Source organism: Nomascus leucogenys, chromosome 11 (genome assembly GCF_006542625.1).
Source record: "Nomascus leucogenys isolate Asia chromosome 11, Asia_NLE_v1, whole genome shotgun sequence".
NCBI classification, from domain to species: Eukaryota; Metazoa; Chordata; class Mammalia; order Primates; family Hylobatidae; genus Nomascus; species Nomascus leucogenys.
In genome coordinates, this window is record NC_044391.1 from 64,252,500 (window position 1) to 64,276,005 (window position 23,506).

The 23,506-nt window shown below is 34.1% G+C and overlaps 1 protein-coding gene across 1 annotated transcript in view; it reads right to left on the reverse strand.

Moving 5' to 3' along the window:
* The window catches only part of ADAMTS20 (ADAM metallopeptidase with thrombospondin type 1 motif 20), a 198,429-nt gene that overhangs the window by 118,202 nt on the left and 56,721 nt on the right, over positions 1-23,506 (reverse strand). Inside the window, exons 5-8 of the mRNA XM_003252282.2 lie at positions 18,915-18,998; positions 18,250-18,374; positions 16,485-16,525; positions 566-671 (exon numbers count right to left, since the gene is read on the reverse strand). Of these exons, the coding sequence (XP_003252330.2) occupies positions 566-671; positions 16,485-16,525; positions 18,250-18,374; positions 18,915-18,998 (356 nt within the window). The remainder of the gene's footprint in view (positions 1-565; positions 672-16,484; positions 16,526-18,249; positions 18,375-18,914; positions 18,999-23,506) is intronic.

The following is a 23,506-nucleotide window of genomic DNA, read 5'->3' on the forward strand; positions in this document are numbered from 1 at the left end:
CTATTCTTACAACATAGAACCCCAGCATATTTTTCAGTAATGCAGGAAAAGGTAAGAGAATCCCAAATTTTTATGAGCGACTATGGAAAAAGTGACTACTTAAAAAAAAATCTTTTAGTAACTAAGAAATTCCCATGGGCAATATCCTCTGTTGGGGCACATTACTGAGAGCAAGAAATGAGTTGGTATTACAAATATTTGGGGGAGTCCCCCAGAACCAGGAGCCCATGCAGGCCCTCCCATAAAATGGTAGAGGACAGTACCTGGTCATATATAGGATAACAAGAGACAGAGGCCAGAAGTGCTTGTCATGTATCCAATACAGTAAAGGAAATAAAAGAATTCCCAAGTTCTAGTTCTTTGCTTAGTCTGTTGATCTGTGCAGCCTGTCTGACCTAACATAGATCACAAAAGAGCCAGAGTTAGCATTTCAGGGAAGAAAATTACACTAATAACATTTTATGAAGAAACAAAGGTACTAATTACTCAACTGAAGATAGAATTTCAAGCATTCTGTGCAAAGATAAATAGAATGCACATTAAGGAGGTGACAGAAGGTACTTACGTGTGCCCAAGCTCATGGGCTATAGTAAAAGCAGAAATGAGTCCTTTTTCTTCATTAATAAAGCAGCTTTGTAAAGGATCACATATGGTACCTAAGTATGATAAACCTGAAAAATTTCACATTTGTATTTCATCAAAATGGAAAACACTACCAAAATCATAAAGAATTTAATTTTGAAGCATTTAACCATTGACGTTATTACTTAGAAAAGAATGCAGAATTGGCTGTTAATATTGAATAAACGTTTTAAAAGGTGAAAAAAAGAGAATGGAATGATTTATCTGCAGTTGAAATCATCTTTGCAAATTTTGGGAATCTACTGAAGTAAATAATCCAAAATGTAGAGTGAGCAAACAACTTTTTAAAATACTTTTTAAATTTGTTTAAAAAGAAAAGAATATTTGCAGGAAGTATGAAGTGTTTTAACACATTAGCGTGGGTAGCAGGAAAGAGATTAAATGTGTTGATTGGTAACAGAAAAGCTAATAAGAGAAAAAATGGCACAGAACTCTACAAATCTATGAAGTTTCTTTACTTTTTTAAGGTTTAAAGCAGTATACAAATATTCAGTTATCACATGATATGAGTAAAAAATACGTTAAGTGGTCAGAATAGTGTCTGGCATTTAATATATGTTAAATAAAATAAAACGAGTTTATAATATAAGAATTACTGCAGTCACTGAAAAATTTTGTAACATTTCCGCGATAGGAAATGTACTGCAAATCAGGATCTATTTAGTTCTATATAAAGAATAACATGTAACTCAAATGTGCTGTTGAAAGATGAAGGTATGAACTGGCTGGACACCAAAGACAGCAATAATTATCGTATATGCAGTCCTCTAAAAATAATATAGGATAAGAAACTCAAAATAAATATTCATCACAACAATCCATATTTCATCACCAATCATGTTAGTTTTTCATTTACTTATTTTTTAGCTTAACATAATCCTATGATTTTGCTATTATTATCCTTCAATTTGGTTGTAAATGTATCTGCTTTCCTAGAACTCTTCCTTTCACAAAAAAAAAAGATTTTTTCATAGATAATCAGTTTCTTACTGTAAAGCTTTTGCATTTAGAAATGTCTTAATATAGAATAAACAGACTTCATTAGCTCCTAGCTTAGCTCTTCCCTGCTATGTCATCTTTTATTCTTAGGAGTTAAAAACTTGAACATCTTCTTAGCATTTAAGGTAGATGTCCTAACAACTAGAATGTTTTTGTTGTGCTTTAAGAGAAATGGAAGCTAAACTGAGGAATCCAAATAAGCTGGGAAAAAGTCAAAAGATGAAGAAGTTCATTAGCCAATACTTTTTAATAAAAAGGAAAGATTTGCTCTCTTTCTGACCACACCATCAAAAGGTCTTGCTTCAGCAAGGTCCCTCCAGAAATCAAGCAAGGAAAAAAATTAAAAAGAACAAAAAAATTATTTCTCTGTAGAGAAATTATTTCCTCTGTAGAGTGTGAGGGAATTACTGGCTTCCTTAAGATTCTACAATTCATGCTTGCATGTTCAGTTTTTTAGTGAATCATCATCTTATTATATGTTTCTCTTTTGTCAAGATAAGTTTAAGGGAAACACATTTCTTTCATGGACATACTACAGTAGGATTTATTAGTGTTTTCAATTTGCCAAATTGCACAATTCCAATATTTTCATTTTTAGCGCTGTGCAGATATTTGGAACACATTATTGAGTCCATTACCAACCAAACTTTATGTTTCATGCTTAAAGGTATATACATTTTAAACTGAACATTTTAGTCACATAAGATATTTGTAAAAATATGTATCAAATATGATTAGAGACCAAGCTCAAATATTCCCATAAGCAGGCAACACCTACAAAACTCAAAGTAAGTGGTTAATATTATGGAAACATGCTGCTGGTTGACGGTTTGTGTCTAGACTCATTCAAGCTAATTCTGGGTTCTCTAAAAGTCTAAAGATAGAATAAGGCATCATGGGCCCAAGCTTGATACAGGTTCCCTGTGTTTGGAAATACAAGAAGCTGCATACAGCCACCCAATCTAGCCATCCTGAAGAATGAAAATCACTCTGCAACGTATTTTGCAAAACGTGGTCAGGGACTGAGGCAACAATAAACGTAAATGGAGATATAACAGAAAATCTAGTAATTACTACCAACATTTTGTGTTTATCATTAAGAACTCTCCTTAGTTTGGTATTTTCACATATTTCAGATGAGAAAATAAAATATTAATATTTGCATTAATATAAGCTGTGTGGTCTTGTGCAAATTATTCATCCTCATCTATAAAATTAGAATAACAGTTGTTCTAATATAGTACCTCATAGGAAGCATTCAAATACCTTAACTGTCATTATCATCATTACTCTTGACTTAAGGGATAATAATGCTTTCCTCATCATATTATACGTTTCTAAATGTCATTATGATTTACGTATACAGGAGTGGCAGAAAGCTATAAAACCACAACTGGGGACTAGAAGACCAACCATTTCTATAGGAATAGTCCAGAATGTCTAGCATTCAATCACTAAAAAAATAGTAAGAAATGACAGATACTCAGTAAAAGTTCATACTACTTAAGTTTAAAGATGGGACAACAGGGTATAGATAATGCAAGAAATATATTCAATAGATTCTTGTTAAGTGATCTCATAAAATACTCTTAACAAACCCAGAGAATAGTTTGTAGGGAGGAAGAAATTCAGTCTGTTGTAAAAATTGGAGCAACAAGTGCCTATTTCTACAAGTGTGGAAGACTGGCATTTCCAAAGAACCCCTTAACATAAAGAAACTAGATATTTAATAAAAACTAGGTTTCAGTGAATGCCTAGCTCACATGACTAGTGAGGACTATCAAGTCCAAACCTCAGTAATTTAGCACACATATGCACTCTCTCTCTCTCTTCTTTCTCTCTTTCTTTCTCTCTCTCTCTCTGTCAATACACAAGCATGCAGGCATATGTACACACATACACACACATTCATACTTTTCAAATTCTAAGTGGTAAGCAATGAATAATAACGATAGATGCTATTCTGAGGGCAAATACTGATAAAATATGATCCAAAGAGTAAGAGCTTGCTAGAGGAAGCTTCAAGGTGCATGTGGATGTTGAGTTTTCTTCATTAAGCCAGGGACTCAAGTTATGAACTCCCTTTGGATTCCAACAAGAAATAAAAATCTCTGGAAAAAAGCATACACTTTTTGAGCTAGCAATTTTTCAACCCCATGGCTTAATATTAAATAAATATAAGCTCAGAATCAAAGACCATCAGACAAACAAATAAATAAGAGAACATATGGAAAAGCAGAAATAAGATGTATGGCTATGAAGTATTTCAGATATATGAATTTTCAGATACATAATATAAAATTATTCCACATAAGATGTTTAAGAAAATGAAATTCAATTAAAAACATGAACAAATATTTTTTAAATGTAAACAAAATTAACAGGTAGATTTTTAATAAGAACTAAGCAGTATCTTTTACATTGAAAAATATATATATTTTAAAATGTAAAATGTGAAGGATGGGTGAAATACCAGATTAGACATAGCTAAGGAGAGAGCCAAATATACTAACTTATATTATTAAAATGGAAATCAGAGCTGCTTGAATGAGGCATGAAGAGAAAAAGAAATGAAAGCATAGAAAACAGAATGAGAAGATCTAATACGGATGTAGTAGAATCCCACGGTGAAAACAGACAAAATAATAGGATAAAATTTGAAAGAAAAAAAATGAAAATTTTCCAAAATTGCCGGAAGATAAACAGTAGATATAGGACTCATGACATAGCCCAAGCAGGATAAATAAAAAGAAACATATCTATATTAGGATGAAGTTTTAATGAAACTGCTTTATATTCAAGACAAAGAGAGGATCTTATAAAAGACAAATCACCAAAAAATCTACAACTAAACCCACTAAAGATTTCTCAATAGCAAAAGGCAGGCACAACACAATCATATATTCAAAATATTGAGAGAAAATAACTGTCAACCTAGAATTGGTAACTAGAAAAATATATTTCGAAAATAAGAGTATTTGCCTGTTAAATCAGGAAAAAACTGAAACCTATGAGTTATTTTAGTAAATTATTGAATCAGAAAGAGTGGGTTGTGAGAATCCCTGACTTTGCAGCAAACTCAGACAGATGTGTAGGTACCCTGGGCACCTAATACTTGCAACTGGTGCCTGAAGTAAGGACGGTTTTATAGGACTGAGCACTTAAACCTGTGGAGTCTGACACAAACTCAGGGTAGTTAAGTGTCAGAAATGAATTGAATTGCAGAGTATTTAGTGTCTGGAGAGTTGAAGAACTGGTTGTTGATGTGGAAAGAACCCATACATTTATTGTGAGTGACAACAGCTGTGACACACCAACTCTATTTTTTCTTTAAAAAGCATTATCAGAGATAAAGAGTCACTACATAGTTGTGAAAGGTTCTATTCACTAAACTATGTATCTAATAAGTTAGCCTTAAGCTAGATGAGGTAACTAATTGTAATATTATGTGAAGAAAGTGATAGAGATATGCTTCATGTTTCAATTAGTAATGTAATTAGTAAATAAATAGTTGATTTGAACTACACAATTAGCAAATTTGATTTAATAGACAAATACAGAACTCAGAGATATACATTCTTTTTAAGCATACATGGAGTATTTTCTTAAATTGGCTACATAATAAATCATAAAGGAAATATCAAGATTTCAAAGAATATCAATAGATCACATTCTCTAACTACAATAAACTTAAATTGTAAGTCAATAAATAAAAATAACAAGTCTCCACACATTCATAAATATTTAAATGCATTTTTATATAATTCATGAAGCAGCAAATAAATCATGATGGAATTTAAATATGATTTACATATATTTAGAATTTTTAATGACATGGAAAATACCAATAAAAACTTATGGGGCACAAAAAAGTGATACCTTGAAGTAAATTGATAGTCTTAAATAATAAAATTAGAAAAGAAGAAATCCTGGACATTAATCAGTTAAGCAATCAACTTACAAATAGAACAGCAGGAGTAAATTGAAAAACAGAAAGACAACAAAGAGCAGACATTCATGAAATAAAAATAAGACACAAAAAGCAAATAGTTGGTTCATTAAAAAGACAAATGAAATAAACAATATTTCAGTGAATTGATCTATTTAAAAAGAGAGGCACAAACAATATCAGAAATAAATTGAGACACAACTAGAGGGAGAAAGCTTAAAACGATAAGAAAATGCTATGAAAATCATTTAAGCTAATAAATGTTACTAGTAAAAGAAATAGTCAAATATCTAGAAAGAATAACTTTTCAAATATATTTAAGAAGACATAAATAAAATCTGATTTCCACTGGAGAAACTCCATAAATGGTTAACCTTCCGCAAAGTAAATATGATGGCAAGTAAAAGCAAATGAGGCCTATCAACTGTTCAAATGTTGAAAGGATGTATCATTCCAATAGCACATAAAATCTTCTAGACTTGGGGAAAAAATAATACACCTTAACTCATTTTATAAGGTGAATGAAACCTTATAATCAAAATGAGAAAACTAAACTAAAAGAAAGGAAAATTACAGGCCATCTTCACTCCTGAAAATGTATGCATGAAATTAGCAAGTGGAATCTAGCAGTGTGTGGGGGGTAAAGAAGGAAAAGTCTTGCTCAAGGTTGGTTTACCATTAGAAAAATCTATGCTGCAATAAACATGGAAATGCAAATGTTTCTTCATCATACTGATTTCAATTCCTTTCGATATATACCCAGGAGTGGGATTGCTATATCATATGGTGGTTCTATTTTCAGCTTTTTGAGAAATCTTCATACTATTTTCCATAATGGCTGTAGTAATTTACTTTACCGTATACAACATAAGTATACATCAATGCATAAGTAGATAAAGAAAATGTGGTATATATACATAATGGAACACAATTCAGCCTTTAAAAAAGAAGAACATTCTGTCATTTGCAACAGCATGGATGAATCTGTAGGACATTATGCTCAGTGAAATAAGCCAGGCATAGAAAGACAGATATCACATGATCTCATTTACATGGAATCTAAAAAAGTCGAACTGTGATAAGTAGAGAGGAGAATGGTGGTTTCCAGATGCTGAGGGAGTGTGGGCAGATATTAGAGTTAGGGAATGGGGAAGTTCTCAGTCAAAGGGTACATAGTTTCAGTTAGACAGGAGGACAGTTAGACAGGAGAAATACGTTTTTGAGATCTATTGCACAGGAGGGTGACTACAGTTATAATAATGTTTTATAATAACTAAGAAACTATGTTTCAGATGTCTCACCAAAACAAAGAATAAGATAATAGGTATGTTAATTAGCTTGATTTAATCATTCCACATTGTGCACATATATCAAAACACTACATTTTACTCCAAAAAAATGTATATAATTATGATTTGTCAACTAAAAATAATATTAATTTTAAAAATCTATGGAATTCACCAGATTAACCCATTTATACAGGAGGTTGCACATTTTTTGTGTGTGAAAAATCTGACCTTGGTGATGACCTTGAGCATTAGGAGATAAATAACTTCCACAAGCTTAGCGTTCCAATAATGGAACACTAGGCCTAAATGGGTTAAGATGAAATAACCATATGATCATTTCACTATCTGCAGAAAAAAACACTTCAGAAAATGAAACATATATCTTTTTTTTTTTTTTTTGAGACGGAGTCTTGCTCTGTCGCCCAGACTGGAGTGCAGTGGCACGATCTCGGCTCACTGCAAGCTCCGCCTCCCAGGTTCACTCCATATATTATTTTTTAAAAGACTCAGAAAACAAGGATAATAAATTTATCTGCTAAGAACCTACAGCAAATATTTTTCTTAATGGTGCAACTTTAAAGTATTCCTTTTAAAATCCAGAAACGTCTCTTCATCGTTCTACAAGAGGTTTTTATCTTGCAGTAAGACAAGAAAAGTTATAAGGATTAAAGAAGAGGAAATATATTGCCATAATTCACAAATATAATTATTCCCACATAACAATCAAAAAGAATCTACAAGTGAAATTATGAGAATTAATTAAAGTGATGAATCAGGTGGCTACATTTAAAAATCAACAAGCCAAATAATCTGTTTCATTTCTATGGACCAGCATCATAAAACATGTACTTAAACAATAGAAAATAAAAGTCATTTTTTTGTTTTATTTTTTTTCTGCAAGATGGCTAACTGGAGGTATTTTTGGCATGCCTCTCCCACCTGGAAAGACAAAATAGTGTGTGGAACTCACACTGTGAACTTTTTTCCAAGGAGCAACACAGGAACTTAACTGAAAAATGGAAAGAAACCGCAGACCCTTTGAAGTAAGCAATGGGAAACAGCCTACATCATGAACCAGACAGAAAATGGAGCCTCTCAAGTGTGAATTGGGGAGAGCCTGCCACCGTGACATGCACTCCCACTGGGGAGCCAGGAAATCCAGGCCATGGGGAGAAGGCGTTAATCCTACCCAATGCTGCAGCTGATTTAGTGAGCAGTGGGGAATATACGAGAAGGAGCGGCATCAGTGTGTACTCCCAGTCTCCAGCAGGGATGGAAGAAAGCCATTTCTGATCCTTTCTCACAAGGAACCTTGCAAAAGTTGGCCAGCTAATTCAGGCAGTGGTCACAGGTTGAGAGAAGCTCCCAAATGAGGTTTGCAATATAATCTCAAGTAGGAACGAACCTCGTTGGCCAGACCCGAGGAGCGAGCCTGAAGTGTGTTGTCACCACGGGGCAGGAGCTGGACACTTTTGCTTCATGGGCAGACAGGAAAGGGTGTGGCCTGAAAGTCACTCCATCTCCATAGGGAAGGCTTATAGTCTGGAGAAGTTTCGAGTTCTGAAACAAGCTGCCTGAAACCCAGTTAGCTGCTATTAGCAGATCACTGTGGGTGTAAGACCTGCCTTGCAAGAGTGTGGGAGCTGAGTGGGGCTTACTGCCACCTCCCAGTGTAGATTCTTTTGTGTAGCAGAGGCAGCTGTGCTCCTCCCTGGAACATTACTCCAGCAGCCAGGGAACTGCCTTCTGCTTCCCACTGGGGCTGCTGCTTGTGCCTACATGTGAGGAGCCAGAGCACAGACTTGCCTGACCCATCCCCAACCTAGCTTTGCCCCTCCACCTGCCCTGGTAGCGTAACACAAAAGACAAGGACATTTGGGGGTTCCATGGCTCCACCCATTGCCTGAGACATCAGAGTACCTCCCCTGGGTAACATAAGGCAAGCACAAATTCCACTGCTACCACCATAACTGGTGTACTTTTGAAAGCACCGTCTCCTGGCTTGTGTGCAACTGAACAGCCAGTTACAACATCTGTAGGTCAGATAACAGATTGTGTCTCCTTCCTGGCTCAGGAAGGAGAAAACCTTTGCACAACCTCAGCTGTCACCACTGCCTGCATTACCCTGGCTATCCAGGAGATCTTGAGTCTGTCCATGAGCCAGTATATCACTACTACAGCTGACATTTGAGAAAGCCAACACACTAAGGCTACTTATAATGAAAGAAATCTCAGAGTCTACATCACTCCTCTTCCACCTCCATCAGAGCTGGTACTGGTACCTGCTACTGGAAAACTAGAGGACAGGTCACATCTCTGGATCCCTTGCAGACACTCCCCAGCACCAACCTAGGGTGTGGCAGTCTCACTGGGCAGCTAGACCCAAAGAAGCAGCAGGATTCACGGTAGCCTGGCTTTCAGGGACTGCTAATTCTAGGGGGAAGGGGAGTGTACCATATTAAGGAAGCACCCTGTGGGACAAAAGAAACCAGACTGGAGGCCATGAGTCCCTGAATTTTCCACCTATGGGGAGTTTCAGCAGAGGCATAGGTACAGTACTGAGCTCACTGGGGAGCTCTACCCCAAGAGGTAGGCAGCCCTGGTGCCCATGAAGGGTCTTAGAGAAAGGGACTTCTCCCTCTCACCACCTGTAGACAGCATTTCTGGAGTACTTCAGGGTGACAACATCCCCACTGGAGGAGCACCCTCCAGGTCCAGGCTTGCACAAGAGGTGGAGTCACAACCCCTCTCTAAATGGAACATTAGCATTCCTAAAAATGAAATGAGGTGTTTGTCTGATCTGAATAACCAGAACATTGGGTCAGGAATGTGACTGGGTGGTGGATCACTTCCCTGCTGGCTTGGAAGGAGAGTCATGGTGGCTCCTTCTCTTCCCCTTGAAAAGTCCTCAGTGCAGCTTCCCCAGCCTGCTGTGTCAAGGCTGAGATGTCTGCCCAACACTGGGGTATTGCATTTATTCACCTGCTTTAGCCGCAGCCAGTTTTTACCCATGGGTACCACTTACTGGCCTGAAGCATGAACTATTCAATCCCGTGAATAAAGTAATTGGGATAAAACACTTTTTAAAGTGCACACCATGGGGCAACAAGATAAGTGTCATGAGACCTCTTCCATTCCAGCCACACAGGAGACAGTGAACTCATAGACCCACCAGATCACTACGACAACCAGCATCTGAGATACCCATTGCATGAAGATTTTCTGTAACTGAGGAACTCATACTGAGTCCACCACTGAAAGCACCCAGAACCAAAGCTAGGTGACAATAAACTATAAACATTAAAGGCACATCCTCAAGGGGGAAAAATGAAATTCTAAAAAAACCCAGTTGAATAAAAAATAAAGACAAAAATAATCAGAAGAAATAGTCTACCAAAATGAGAAGGAATCAGAAAAATAATTCTGGCAATATCAAAAACAGGGTTCTGTGACATCTCCAAAAGATTATACTAACTCTCCAGAAGTGGGTGTAAGCCAAAATGAAATCTTTGAAATACCAGATAAGGAATCCAAAAGGTTGATTATTAAGTAACTCAAGGGGATACAATAGAAAGGTGAAAAACAAATAGGATTTTTAAAAAATTCAGGATATAAATTAAAAATGCTCTAAAGAGATATTTTAAATAAAAAAACAATCAGAACTTGTGGAAATGAAAGACACATTTAGGAAACTAGAAAGTGCAGTGCAAATTTTAACAATAGACTAGAAGGAGTCTAACAACAGACTAGAAAAGATAATTTCAGAGCTCAAAGACAAGACTTTCAAATTAACCCAATCCGACAAATTTTTTAAAAAAGAATGAAAAGAAATGAACGAAGCCTCCAAGAAATATGAGATTATGTAAAATGGCCAAACTTAGGAATTATAGATGTTCCTAAGGCAGAAGAAAAATCAAAAAGTTTGTAAAATCCATTTGAGGGAATAACTGAGGAAAACTTTCTCTGGCCTTGCTAGAGATTTAGACATGCAGATACATTCAGACATTCAGAAGCTCAAAGAACTCCTGAGAAAATCATTGCAAAAAGGATATTACCAAGGCTTACAGTCATCAGGCTATCTAAAGTCAACATGTAGGAAAGAACCCCAGGGCCAGAGAGATTCACTACTGAATTCGATCAGTCATTCAAACAAGAATTAGTATCAATTCTACTAAAACTATTCCAAAAGATGGAGGAGGGAATCCTCCTTAACTAATTTTATAAAGCCAGTATTTCCCTGATACCAGTCAAGAAAGGACATAGCCCAAAAAAAAAGCAACAACAACAACAAAACCACTACTGAACAATATCCCTGATGAATATAGGTAGAAAAATACTTAACAAAATACTAGAAAACTGAAGAGTGCATTGAAAAAATAATGCACCATGATCAAAGAAGTTTAATTCTAAGAATGCAGGGATGGTTCAACATAAACAAGTCAATAAATGTGATTCATCACATAAAGAGAATTAAAAACAAGAACTATATGATCATATCAATAGATTCAGAAAAAGAACTTGATAAAATCCAACATCGCTTTATGATAAAAATCCTCAAACTAGGCATAGAAAGAACATATCTCAAAATAATAAAAGCCATATATGACAAACCCACAGCCACAATCATACTGAACAGGGAAAAGCTGAAAGCATTCTCCCTGAGAAGTGGAACAAGACAAAGATGCCTACTTTCACCACTTCTATTCAACATATTACTAGAAATCTTAGCCAGAGCAATCAGGCAAGAGAAAGAAATAAAGGGCATCCAAATTGGAAAAGAGGAAGTCAAACTATCTCTGTTCACTGATTATACGATCGTATACCTAAACCATCTTACAGACTCCTCCAAAAGACTCCTAGATCTGATAAATGAATTCAGTAAAGTCTTAGGTTCCCAAATCAACATACACAAATCAGTATCACTGCTATAGACCAAAAACAACCAAGCAGAGAATCAAATCAAGAACTCAATCCCTTTTACAACAGCTGCAAAAAAATAAAATAAAATATCTAGGAATACACTTAACCAAGGAGGTGGAAAATTGCAACAAGGAGAACTAAAAACACTGCTGAAAGAAAACATAGATGAGTAATAAATGAAACAAACAGAAATACATCCCATGCTCGTGGACTGGAAAAATCAATATCATTGAAAATGACCATATTGCCAAAAAAATCTACAGATTCAGTGCATTTCTATCGAAATATCAGTATCATTTTTCAAAGAATTATAAAGCAACAATTATAAAATTCATATAGAACCAAACAGGAACCCAGTAGCTAAGGCAATCCTAAGCAAAAAGAATAAACCTGGAAGCAACACATACCCAACTTCAAACTATACTACAAGGCTATAGTAACCAAACAGTATGGTACTGGTATAAAAGCAGACATACAGATCAATGGAACAGAATAGAAAACCCACAAATAAAGCCAAATACTTACAACTAACTGATTTTTGACAAAGCATACAAAAACATAAATTGGAGAAAGAATACCCTATTTAATAAATGGTGGTGGGAAAGTTGGATAGCCACATGTAGAAGAATGAAACTGGATCCCTATCTTTCACCTTATACAAAAATCAACTCAAGATGGATTAAATACTTAAATCTAAGACTTGAAACCATAAAAATTCTAGAAGAAAACTTAGGAAAAACTCTTCTGGACATTGGCCTAGGCAAAGAATTTATGATTAAGACCCCAAAAGCAATTGCAACAAAAACAAAAATAAATAAATGGAACCTGATTAAATTCAAAAGCTTCTGCACAGCAAAAGAAATAATCATCAGAGTAAAAAGACAATGCAGAGTGGGAGGAAATATTTGCAAACGGTGCATGTGACAAAGGACTAATATCCAGAATCTACAAGAAACTCAAACAAATAGGCAAGAAAACAAATAATCCCATTAAAAAGTGAGCAAAGGACATGAACAGATATTTCTCAAAGGAGATATACAATTGGCCAACAAACATATGAAAAAATGCTCAACATTACTAATCATCAGGAAAATGCAAATTAAAACTACAATGAGGTACCATCTTACCCCAACCAGAAAGGCCATTATTATAAAGTCAAACAACAATAGATATTAGCATAGATGTGGTAAAAAAGAAATGATAGTACACTGCTGATAAGAATGTAAGTTAGTATAACCTCTGTGGAAAATAGTATGCAGATTTCTCAAAGAACTAAAAACAGATCTACCATTTGATCCAGTAATCCCACTACTGGGTATTTACCCAAAGGAACAAAAGTCAGTATATCAAAAAGACACCTGCACACATATGCTATCTCAGCACAATTCACGACTGCAAAAATACCTAAGTATCCATCAACTGATGAGTGGGCAAAGAAAATGTGGTATGTATATGCCATGGATTACTACTCAGACACACACACAAAAAGAATGAAATAATGTCTTTTGCAGCGATTTGGATGGAACTGGAGGCATTATTCTAAGTGAAGTTACTCAAGAATCAAAAACCAAATACTGCATGTTCTCACTTATGAGTGGAAACTAAGCTATGGGTATGCAAAGGCATACAGAGTGGTACAATGGACACTGGAAGCTCGGAAGAGGGAAGGGTGGGAGGGTGGCAGGGGGTGAGGAGTGAAAAACTACCTATTAGGTACAATATACACTACTCAAGTGATGGGTGCACTAAAATCTTAAGACTTCACCACTATATAATTAATCTATGTAACCAAAAACCACTTGCACACGCGAAGCTATTGAAATAAAAAAATTAATAAATTAAAAAATTAAAGTCTAGCAAAAGTTGTACATAACACATTGAAAGAAAATAATTTATTATTGAATGACATTTTAACTTACTTAACGGACAGATAAATGTTTTGAGAGCTTGACATGCTGATTCCAAAACTTCCACAGATGAACAAAAGTCCAAAAATAGCCAAAATATTCTTGAAGAAAAGAAGCTGGTGGTATACACCCCACTGATTACTATTTATTATAGAACTATAAAAATGAAAATATTATGGAACTGATGCGTGGATAAATAGCAAGTATGGTTCCATAAAATGGTGGCATGATGTTGCAGACTCAAGTGCATACCGAAATTTTATATATGACATTGCAGATTCTAAGAAAAAGAGAGGAATTATTCAATGTATAGTTTGGGGAATTGGTTATTCAAATAAAAAAGGATTATGAATGTAATTTCACAGTGAACTTCAAAGCAGTTGTTTATTTTGAGGGTTAGAAGAGTTTTTTTGTTTTTGTGTTGTTGTTGTTTTTAAATCAGGTACAACTGATTTTTCAGAGTGGTTCGATTTGGGGAGTTGAGCGAGGGAAGGAAAGATGTTAAAAAGTAATGTTTAGATGAAAACAAAAGGTATGGATGTGGTTATAGAGTTCAGGTTTACCAAGGAAAATCTTTGGCTTTTTTTTTTTAACTTATGTGTTATGTGGTTAACCATCAAGGGGTATAACAAGTTATTCCAGCTTTTCCAAATATTAATTATATTGGTTTTAAGAAGTCTCCATAATCACAAGTGGCATTTTCCCTTTATCTGTGGGAGTAGATGATGCAACCCACACAGTGACTTCGAACTTCTTTGATAGAATTTCCACTGCCTTGTTGAATTTCTCACTGTATTGCATGTCTTGCCAAGTGTGAAATAATGAGTTTATGAAAACTTCAAGACTACACATCATTTTGCATGAATAATACCCATTCAAGCTAAGGAGACTGACATGTTTTGTAGCATTTCCGGGTAAATGAAAATTTTATTGGCATTCACCATTTACTAGCTTTGTACAATATTATAAAGGTAGAAGCAAAAGAGCAGCACATTGGGCTTGGCTTATAAGGATGGCTTTAACACCATTACGTTAAATAAACAAGGCACATAGTGTATTGTAAGTGCCTACTCTTGCAAATTTACAATACTTAAATATACTTAACATTCTAATGTATTAAAAGTATAAAGAAAAAACTAAACAAACATTTATAGCAATACTATGAAATCTCCAATAATTGTTTTGACTGTTGCCTTTGGCTCTTTAGTGCAACTTTTCTACATTGTAATTACTATATTGTATTGCTTTGTGTTTCCTATTTGTTATACATAACTTCAGAGTTAAGTACCAGTACACCAAATACTGCAATCACCTTTCACTTATTGTACATGCAATGTAACAGCATACAGTTTTGGTGCTTAATAATATTCCTTTTTTTCTTTAATAAAGGATATTTATTTGAATTTTTTAAAGGAATAAAACTAAATCTCTACCTAATATGATATCAAAAAAATTACCCCAGTGGATTAGAGATTTATGTTAAAGGACAAATTTTAAAATATTTACAAGAAAACAGAATGATATGTTTAGACCTTGAGTTACACAATGGTTTCTTAAAGAAGAAACAAAAAAACTAACTCTAAAAGGATAGGTTTATAAATTCAGCTACATTTTATATTTTCACACATAAAAGAATGAAAACAAACCAACAAACTGCTAAAAGATGTTTGTAATATGTATAAACCACAAAGGATTTGGTGTCAGGAAGTTATCAAGAATACCTGAAAAGCAGTAAGAAAGCAACAAATACCACACCACAAATATGGGCAATGTTTCTTTCATTTATTTCATTCCTTACAGAAAAAGAAATACAAATATATGAAAAGATGCTTGAATTCATTAGCAATCAGTGAAAAGAAAATCCTAATGGTAATAAAATATATTACATTTATACTAAAAAAATGAGAAATCTGAAGATACCCAGTATTTATAAAGATATAATCAAAAGGAATGTTTATTGATAAATGTAAAAATTGGTATAACCACTTTAGAAAATAATTTGCTATAACATATAAATGTAAAAATTGGTATAACCACTTTAGAAAATAATTTGCTATAACTTATAAATGTGGATATTAGCTCACTTAATGTCACAGGCATCTTAATCCTAGGGATATACCCTAGCTCTTCCAGTGAAGTTCATGACACAAAAAAAGTAGAATCAGCCCAAATACACACTAATATGATATAGATATATAAACTGTAGAAGAAATATATAACAGTGAAAATGCATGAACTTTGACTATAGAATTCAGAAATAAGCAAAAGTGATTTTTGTTTAGGAACACATATATATGTAATAAAAGCAAATAGTTTTTGTTTAGGAACATATATATGTAATAAAACTATTTTTCAAGAGACAGAAGGAATTGGTAAATACAAAATTCATGCTATTGGCTACCTCATGGGGAAAAGTAGAGCGATGGAAAATGACTGAGCATAGACCACGCAATAGTAGTGGCAAAGTTCTAACTTAAATCTAATGGTGAATTCATGGCTATTCATTTTATTATTTCCCTTTAAACTGGCGTATAGGTGATTATGTATTATTTCTCATGCACAGCATTTGATATTTAGTAATTTGCAAATAAATGTTAGTTCTTATCATTTTGTAAAATTTACAGCAGCAGAATGAAATAAGTGACAAGTGTAATAATTTACCAAGATAATTAATCAAAATTACTAAAATGTGAAATAAATGGAAAATAGCCTAAACATTATTTTAAATAATTCAGTAAACAATTACATAAGCTAAACTTAATTGACAAAATAACTTACCTAACATGTTACATTTCTCTTTAGATGAACAAATGTCTTCCCTTAAAATAAAAGATTTATTTTGAAGCATTTTTGGAAAATATTTTTGCAACAAGCCAAAATAAAAATAAAGAAGCTTTAACTATGACATGACTACTACCACAAACTAACTTCTAAAATCTAGTTCATATTAACCTCTCAAAAAGTCTAAACCTAGAGTAATGCACCATCTGTCCACATCAATAAGCAATACGTACTATAAAATCAGTGTTGTAAATAGTTGAATCATTAACCAAGTTCAATGAAAAACTTTCTATTTTTAATGTCTCTGCCTTTACTTACACAGTGTATGTAATATAGTTTACCCTCATGATGATTCAATGTCATCATGAGCTTCAGTTATCATTCTCTCATGCAAAATAATGGTGTTCTCAGATGTTACCAAGTTGCTAAATTTTTTTTGCTTCTGCATTACTTAGTCCATGGCCATTCAATCTGACAGTTCTCATGTCTCCTTTCTTATCACTTCTTTCTTATAGCCCTTTCTTCCTCCCATATTTAATCTGCTATCTCCAATATCTCCTGCTTGGCTTTTAACTACAATTCAAGGAAGAACCATGGACTATATATAACATAATACTATGTATAAAATTAAATCAATTCTACTTTAGTTTTGAAAAGAGATTAAAGTACAGTCATGCACTGCATAACATGTTTCAGTCAACAACGGACTGCATATATGACATCGGTCCTATAAGATTATAATACCATATTTACACTGTACCTTTTCTATGTTTAGATAGGTTTAGATACACAAATGCTTACCATTGTGTTACAAATGCCTGTAGCATTCAGTATAGTAACACACTGTACAGATTTGTAGCCTAGGGCCAGTAGGCTATACCATATTGCCTTGGTGTGTAGTAGGCTACACCATCCAGGTTTGCATAAGTACACTCTATTATGTTTGCATAAAGGCTAAATCGCCTAATGATGCATTTCTTGGAATGTGTCCCCATCATTAAGCAACACATAACTGTACATGAACCACATGTTAGCTATTTTACATTGGCTGAAGTTTTTCATTTCAGGATTCTAGAAAGCTGAGATTTCCTTGAGTTTGATGCCTAAATAAAGGATTTCTTTGGTTAGTCAACCAAATATCAAACCTAGGGTTTATATATTCTGGTAGTATCACTGTTCCTGAAAGAAAGGTGTAAATTAACAATGTATAGCATTGCTTGTAAAATAAATAATAATTTTATAACAGCAGAAGCTGTTTTTCATATAAATAAGTAGGTTTGAGAACAACCCTAGCAAAGGTAGCCTGGTAATTAAGTCAGGCATTAAGCATCAAAACAAGGAACAGATAAACAGATTTTTAAAAGCAAAGGGAGTCCAAAAAGGGGACAAATGAAAGAAGAACAAAGTTGCTCTTCTTTCCAAGCAACTGAAATACCAAGAAGGGAATGAACAAAACCTGCTCTCAGTTCCATAACTATGTTAATTTCTTAATTCTCTCATTCTGTCACTAATATCTTAAGGAAATTGCTTTGTTTAGATCAAACCATTACTCAGCAACCTGACATTGCTAATTTCCTAGAGAACTAACTAGTATTCTGGTTTGAAAGAATAGAAGAATGCTTTTATTCGATAGTTTCTTTTGTAATACAAATCCTTATAGAACACTTCTGTGTATTATTAACAAAGAATTAAGAAGAAGTATCAGTCATGCAGGAGGGAAGAGTAAAGGATTGTATGCGAAGGGTTATTTCTATAATCATACCTAGTGATAAGAACAGCAGCGTCATGGTGGGAAGGGTGAACATCATCAAGGTCGTTCTGAGATTGTTGCCATGAACAAAAGTTCTTTAATGTGGTAGCACCATCAAAATTAATGACTGGTCCTTCCTATGCAAAATAAGCAATGCAATACTATGTCAAAATATTAATGTCCTCTTTTCCTTCCAAGTTTATCAGCGTCTGCACAATTTATCAAATAGCATTCTCACAGGCAAATGAAGGAGTGACAGCATCTCTTCTTCATATATTAACTATAATGTATTTTAGCAATATCTAAAACATTATGATCAAAACTGAATCTAATTAGATCTTCTTAACATAACCATCCAATATTTAGGAAAAAAACTTTTAAAAATGACTATATTCTAAATCCTCTGACATTAGGATTATAAAAATGAATACTAAGGTTTTTAATCTTTTATTTTTGAATTGTTTATTCACTTTTGTTACTTCCTTTGCTCAGTTAAACACCGTTGTCATTCTATTTTATTTCCATCACAATGCATAAGGGTAATCTCATTCCTTCTCAAATCAAGTCTTTAAAAATTTTAAAAATATCTCATTTCTAATAAGAGTTCCATAATCTCTATGTATTGTAACTAAAAGCTTACTACAACTAAGGTTACTAATTTTAGACCTGTTTCTTACCTCCTCGCTGTGAATCATAACTAATTTTACCACTACTATGTGTATAAAATTTCCAATACTTGGATCTTTGTAGATTGTTGCAACCTGCATGTTAAAAAAAATGTAGGATTAGTCGTTTAAAATGAATATTTCTTCTCAAAAGTAAGTTGAAATCAGTCACAGAATATCAATTCTCCAATTGCACTACACGTAGGAATCTTGGAATCTCTTAAAGCGCTTTAACAAATCCTCATGTTCAGACCACGTCCCTTACCAAATAAATCAGAATCTGCAGGATTGAGACCCAGGCATCTTAAAGATTCTCAAAATTTGGGTATCTTAAACCTTGCTACTGAGACTGATCCATGGATCAGTAGCATCCACATAACCTAAAGCTGATATGAAACAGAATCTTAGGCCCCACCCTGGATTAATGATTCAGAGTCTGCACTTTAACAAGATGTCAAGTGATCTGAACACGTTAGAGTTTGGAACTGCTATTATGGATGATTCAGCAAGAAATTCACTTCATTCTGTGTCATAATCCACAATTTACATGACTACAGTATTCCATAAAAATATGTAAGTTTTACCTACTCTTTTCTGATAGTTCACCTAATCTTTCGGCCACAGTTGCATATTTCCAACTCCAAATATGGTTATTATTTTTAAAGTTTAGCATCATCAGAATCCATAGAGGCAAATCCATCTAGAATCATACAAACAGCCCTAGAAGAGGTCATGAGTCACAACCTGGTCCTCAATTTTCCAGGATTGGAGAATGTTAGGCACTCTGAATGGGCTCTACATGGGCTCATTTACGATTCATGATCAAGGTGCCATCCCATTCTCTAATTCATATTCTCTTCTTGTAGCCATTATAGAGGTTGCCACTGCAGTAGGAGTGTCTTCCATGGCCAATGCCTCTGCCTGGTACTTAATTAGAGGCATATCCCACTCTGGATCTGGGCTACCTGTGCAATGAAAACTGCTTCTAAACCCTAAATCACCTTTTTGTTGGCCACTGCCTAAGTCAAGGCAGCAATTGCTCCAGGGTGTGCTACTTCCCTCAATTGTTTAATAAAGAAATGTTCAGTATCTACTCGCTGCTTTGTTAGCTAGAGAAGCAGATATAGATAAGAGGACAAAGGCCCTGACCTTGTGGAGCTTACAGTTTGTTAGAAGTATCACTACCGGAGCCCTCACTCTATCAGACAAAGCTGCTTCACCACAGCATATAACATGACTGCTGCCAATGCCTCTTGTGCCAAATGGACTACTACCAGAACTACAGCCAAAAGCATCTTTAGAGCTGCTGACACTGTAGGGTCAGCATGAGCATAGATACATAATCCAGCATCTTTACTACTGTTATAGCTGTGCAGCCTCAAATATTTACAGGTTTGTCATCTGTACCTATAGTGATGACTTTGGCTCTGGTGGTAGCATGTTTTGGCAAGAGTGGAGGTAGCCCCAGTGGGGTTGACAGTAAGTTAAGAGAGGGATGGTCAGCTGATTGGCGATTTCAAGCAGGTCTGTTAGCAATGCAGTATTTCTCACTTTAAAATAGGAGCTGTGAATTTACAGTTGAATTTATATATTCATTTTACATGCAATGTTTTAAAATACATCTACCATGGAGAAAAAAAAGCACACCTGTAATTATGATTTTGGAGTTACCTTTGATCCTGTGAGTTTAAAAGTGGATGCTTTTCTAAGTCAAATTACAAGGTAAAAGATACACCTCAAAAGTATTTATAAAAGCTCTTTTTCCCCTATAAATGAAAAACAGCTGTGAAGACTTCTGTGTCTCAGAATAATATGCATATCCAGTAGTCCACAGAAAAAAGAGCATATGCACTATGAGGTGTCTACATGGCTAACTACTACATCCATTGTCCCAAGTATTTTGACTATGAATGAAAATCTGGATGTTATAATATCAGCTATAAAATATATAATCACAAAAATATTTCCAGTTTCAGAAGGAAACAGATGCTGCACCTTTATTTAAAAGTGACAAATCTGCAAGCTAGAATTTGGAAAAAAAATTCCCAATATTCTGATAGTATAATTTAAAATATATTACTACAGCAAAATATCCTGAAATATAACACTAAGGAAAAGATAATGCAAACAATTGTTATGCAAGGTGGATAGTGGCTAGAAAACATAGTTATTTAAGGCAAACAGACACAGGTTCCAATTCTAACAGCCATTTGATAAAACCTAGTTCTAGGCTACTATAAGGATTAAGTGAGATGGTCTGCAAATAGTATTTAGATTAGGGCCAGGATCATAGGGATCAATCACAGTGGCTATTGTTCTTATTGCTACTTATAAAGCTTTTTCAGAAGAAAAGGCATAATACAGATATAGATATAGATATACATAATGCTAGTTCTAGTACATGTGTTTCAAGTTAATTATCACAGTATGTCTAAATTGGAAGCAAAATATCCAAAAGCATGATTGCTTTATTATCTGTTTTAGTACTTACCGAATATCTATTGCCCATCAAACCCTGTGTTGCTTACTAAATATACAGAGCTAAACAAGGCATAATCTCTGCCCTTAACTCACAGTCCTCTGGGGGTAAAAGATACAACAACAGATGGCTTGATTTAAATAATTTTTACTTCCCCCAAAGAAAGTGATATTTTGCTTTTACACTAAAATAGTATATTTCATTAAATAATTAAGGATGTCATCATGCTCATTTTTTCTAATTGTATCTCTTATTGTTTTACTGACCTTTATAACTTAAGTGCTCATATAGGATATATGTATACCTTTAACTATATTTAGATGTTTGAAGGTGCTGTTATTGAACAACTCTATTCAATAAAGCTAAATTGTGATTCAAGCAATGAATAGCCACAAGGCCCATTTGGTACTCAGAGAATTTTTGAAGCAGTATGTACAATGCACTTCTCTCCTTCCTAAAACTACCACCCCAAATTAGATTGCCTTGATGAGAGGATACATTTGCTATCAATAATAAATGAGTAAATATTAAATGATACATAAAATATTTATTCAATGTTTATTGTGTGCCAGATGTGTTCAAGTTTAAATGTATTAATTCATTTAATTATCACAACAAATCTTATGAGATAGGAACTATTATAGTGTCCATTTTACAGATAAGAACAGTAAGATACAGAGAAGTTAAGTAAGACACTGAAGGTTAGGCAGCCGGTAGCAAACAGAACCCAATTTTCATTCTGTACATTCTGGCTTTAGAGCACTGATCTTTATTCAGCATTCTGTACCAATTAGTTCTTGGTACAAAACATTTCAAGACATTTCAAAACCCTGCTGCAACACGTCCCCTGGCCACTGGTATTGTCCTGTTATGTTCACTTGCCCGTGGCCTCAGAGAAGTCCTAGGCAGTCAGCAGACCTGGTCTTTAGTTCCAGCTCTATTAGTAGCTACAAGCTAGTTGTTCAACCCTGGAAAATGAGTTTATCTTTTTTTTTTGTCTTGATGTCCTTAATATGCATGTTGAGGCACTGGGTACCCTTGAGTCACAATGTCCCTTGCATATTGGATTAATATTAACCAGGTGCGGTTTGGAAGAGTTGTGAAAGACATTTGTTTTAAAGAACAAAATCATTCCACAGTTTGAAAAATGAGCTAAAATAATTAGATATCTTCATGGAATCTTGAATAAGCTAACACACATACACACACACATACATATATTAAATCTATGAGACAGAGATATTATATACAGCATTTCATGTAACTATATGACCACAGTCCTTAGCACCCCCCACCATGGAGCATACCACAGGACTAATTTCCATTCCAGATTTCTAACGTATCATCCTATTCTAAAAGCCTTGTAATATTTTCAATATATTACCTTAATCACTACATTTTAGAGTGCTATGTATTCGAATTTTTATTGATCTACTTAAAATGTATTTAATCTTTTATTCCTTAAATGTTAGTTTCCTTCACATAAGTAGTTCTGACTTGTTTATAGGTTTCATAAAATAGTAAATATTATTCTTTCATGGATATTTAATGAAAGGTGAAGAAGAAATGGTATGAATTGTACTGTTGAAATCTTTAAGAAAATTCTAGGTAAAATATACTTCATACAAAGCATGAAACAAATTGCTATCACCATTAACTTACCAACCATTTTGAAAACAATTTCGAGATAGAGCTTTAGCAAACATTCACATATGGTATGTTCATAGGCCACCTTCGTTAAGAAGTACAAAGTCATCTATAAAAAACTGATTTTGACAAACAAATTTTGTTTACAAAGATCATTACTCCTTACTTCTTTGGAAAGATCTTTTCATTTTTAAATGGAAAATGATGAAATTCTACATACATACAAAGCGAATATGTGCAAATAATTAAGAATATGCAGAGCACTAAGTTGAAGGGAAAAGTAATATAAAGGGTTATACCTGAAATATGAAAGCATATCATTAGTTTTTATTTTAATATAGTTAAAAATCTTCCCCATCCTAATAACGTCAGTAAAAGCAACTAACAAAATTGAAAGTAATGGTATAAAGTCAATGTAATGCAAATGAGGGTTTTTAGTTGATATATGCCTCTAATAATAGTAACCATATTTTAATGA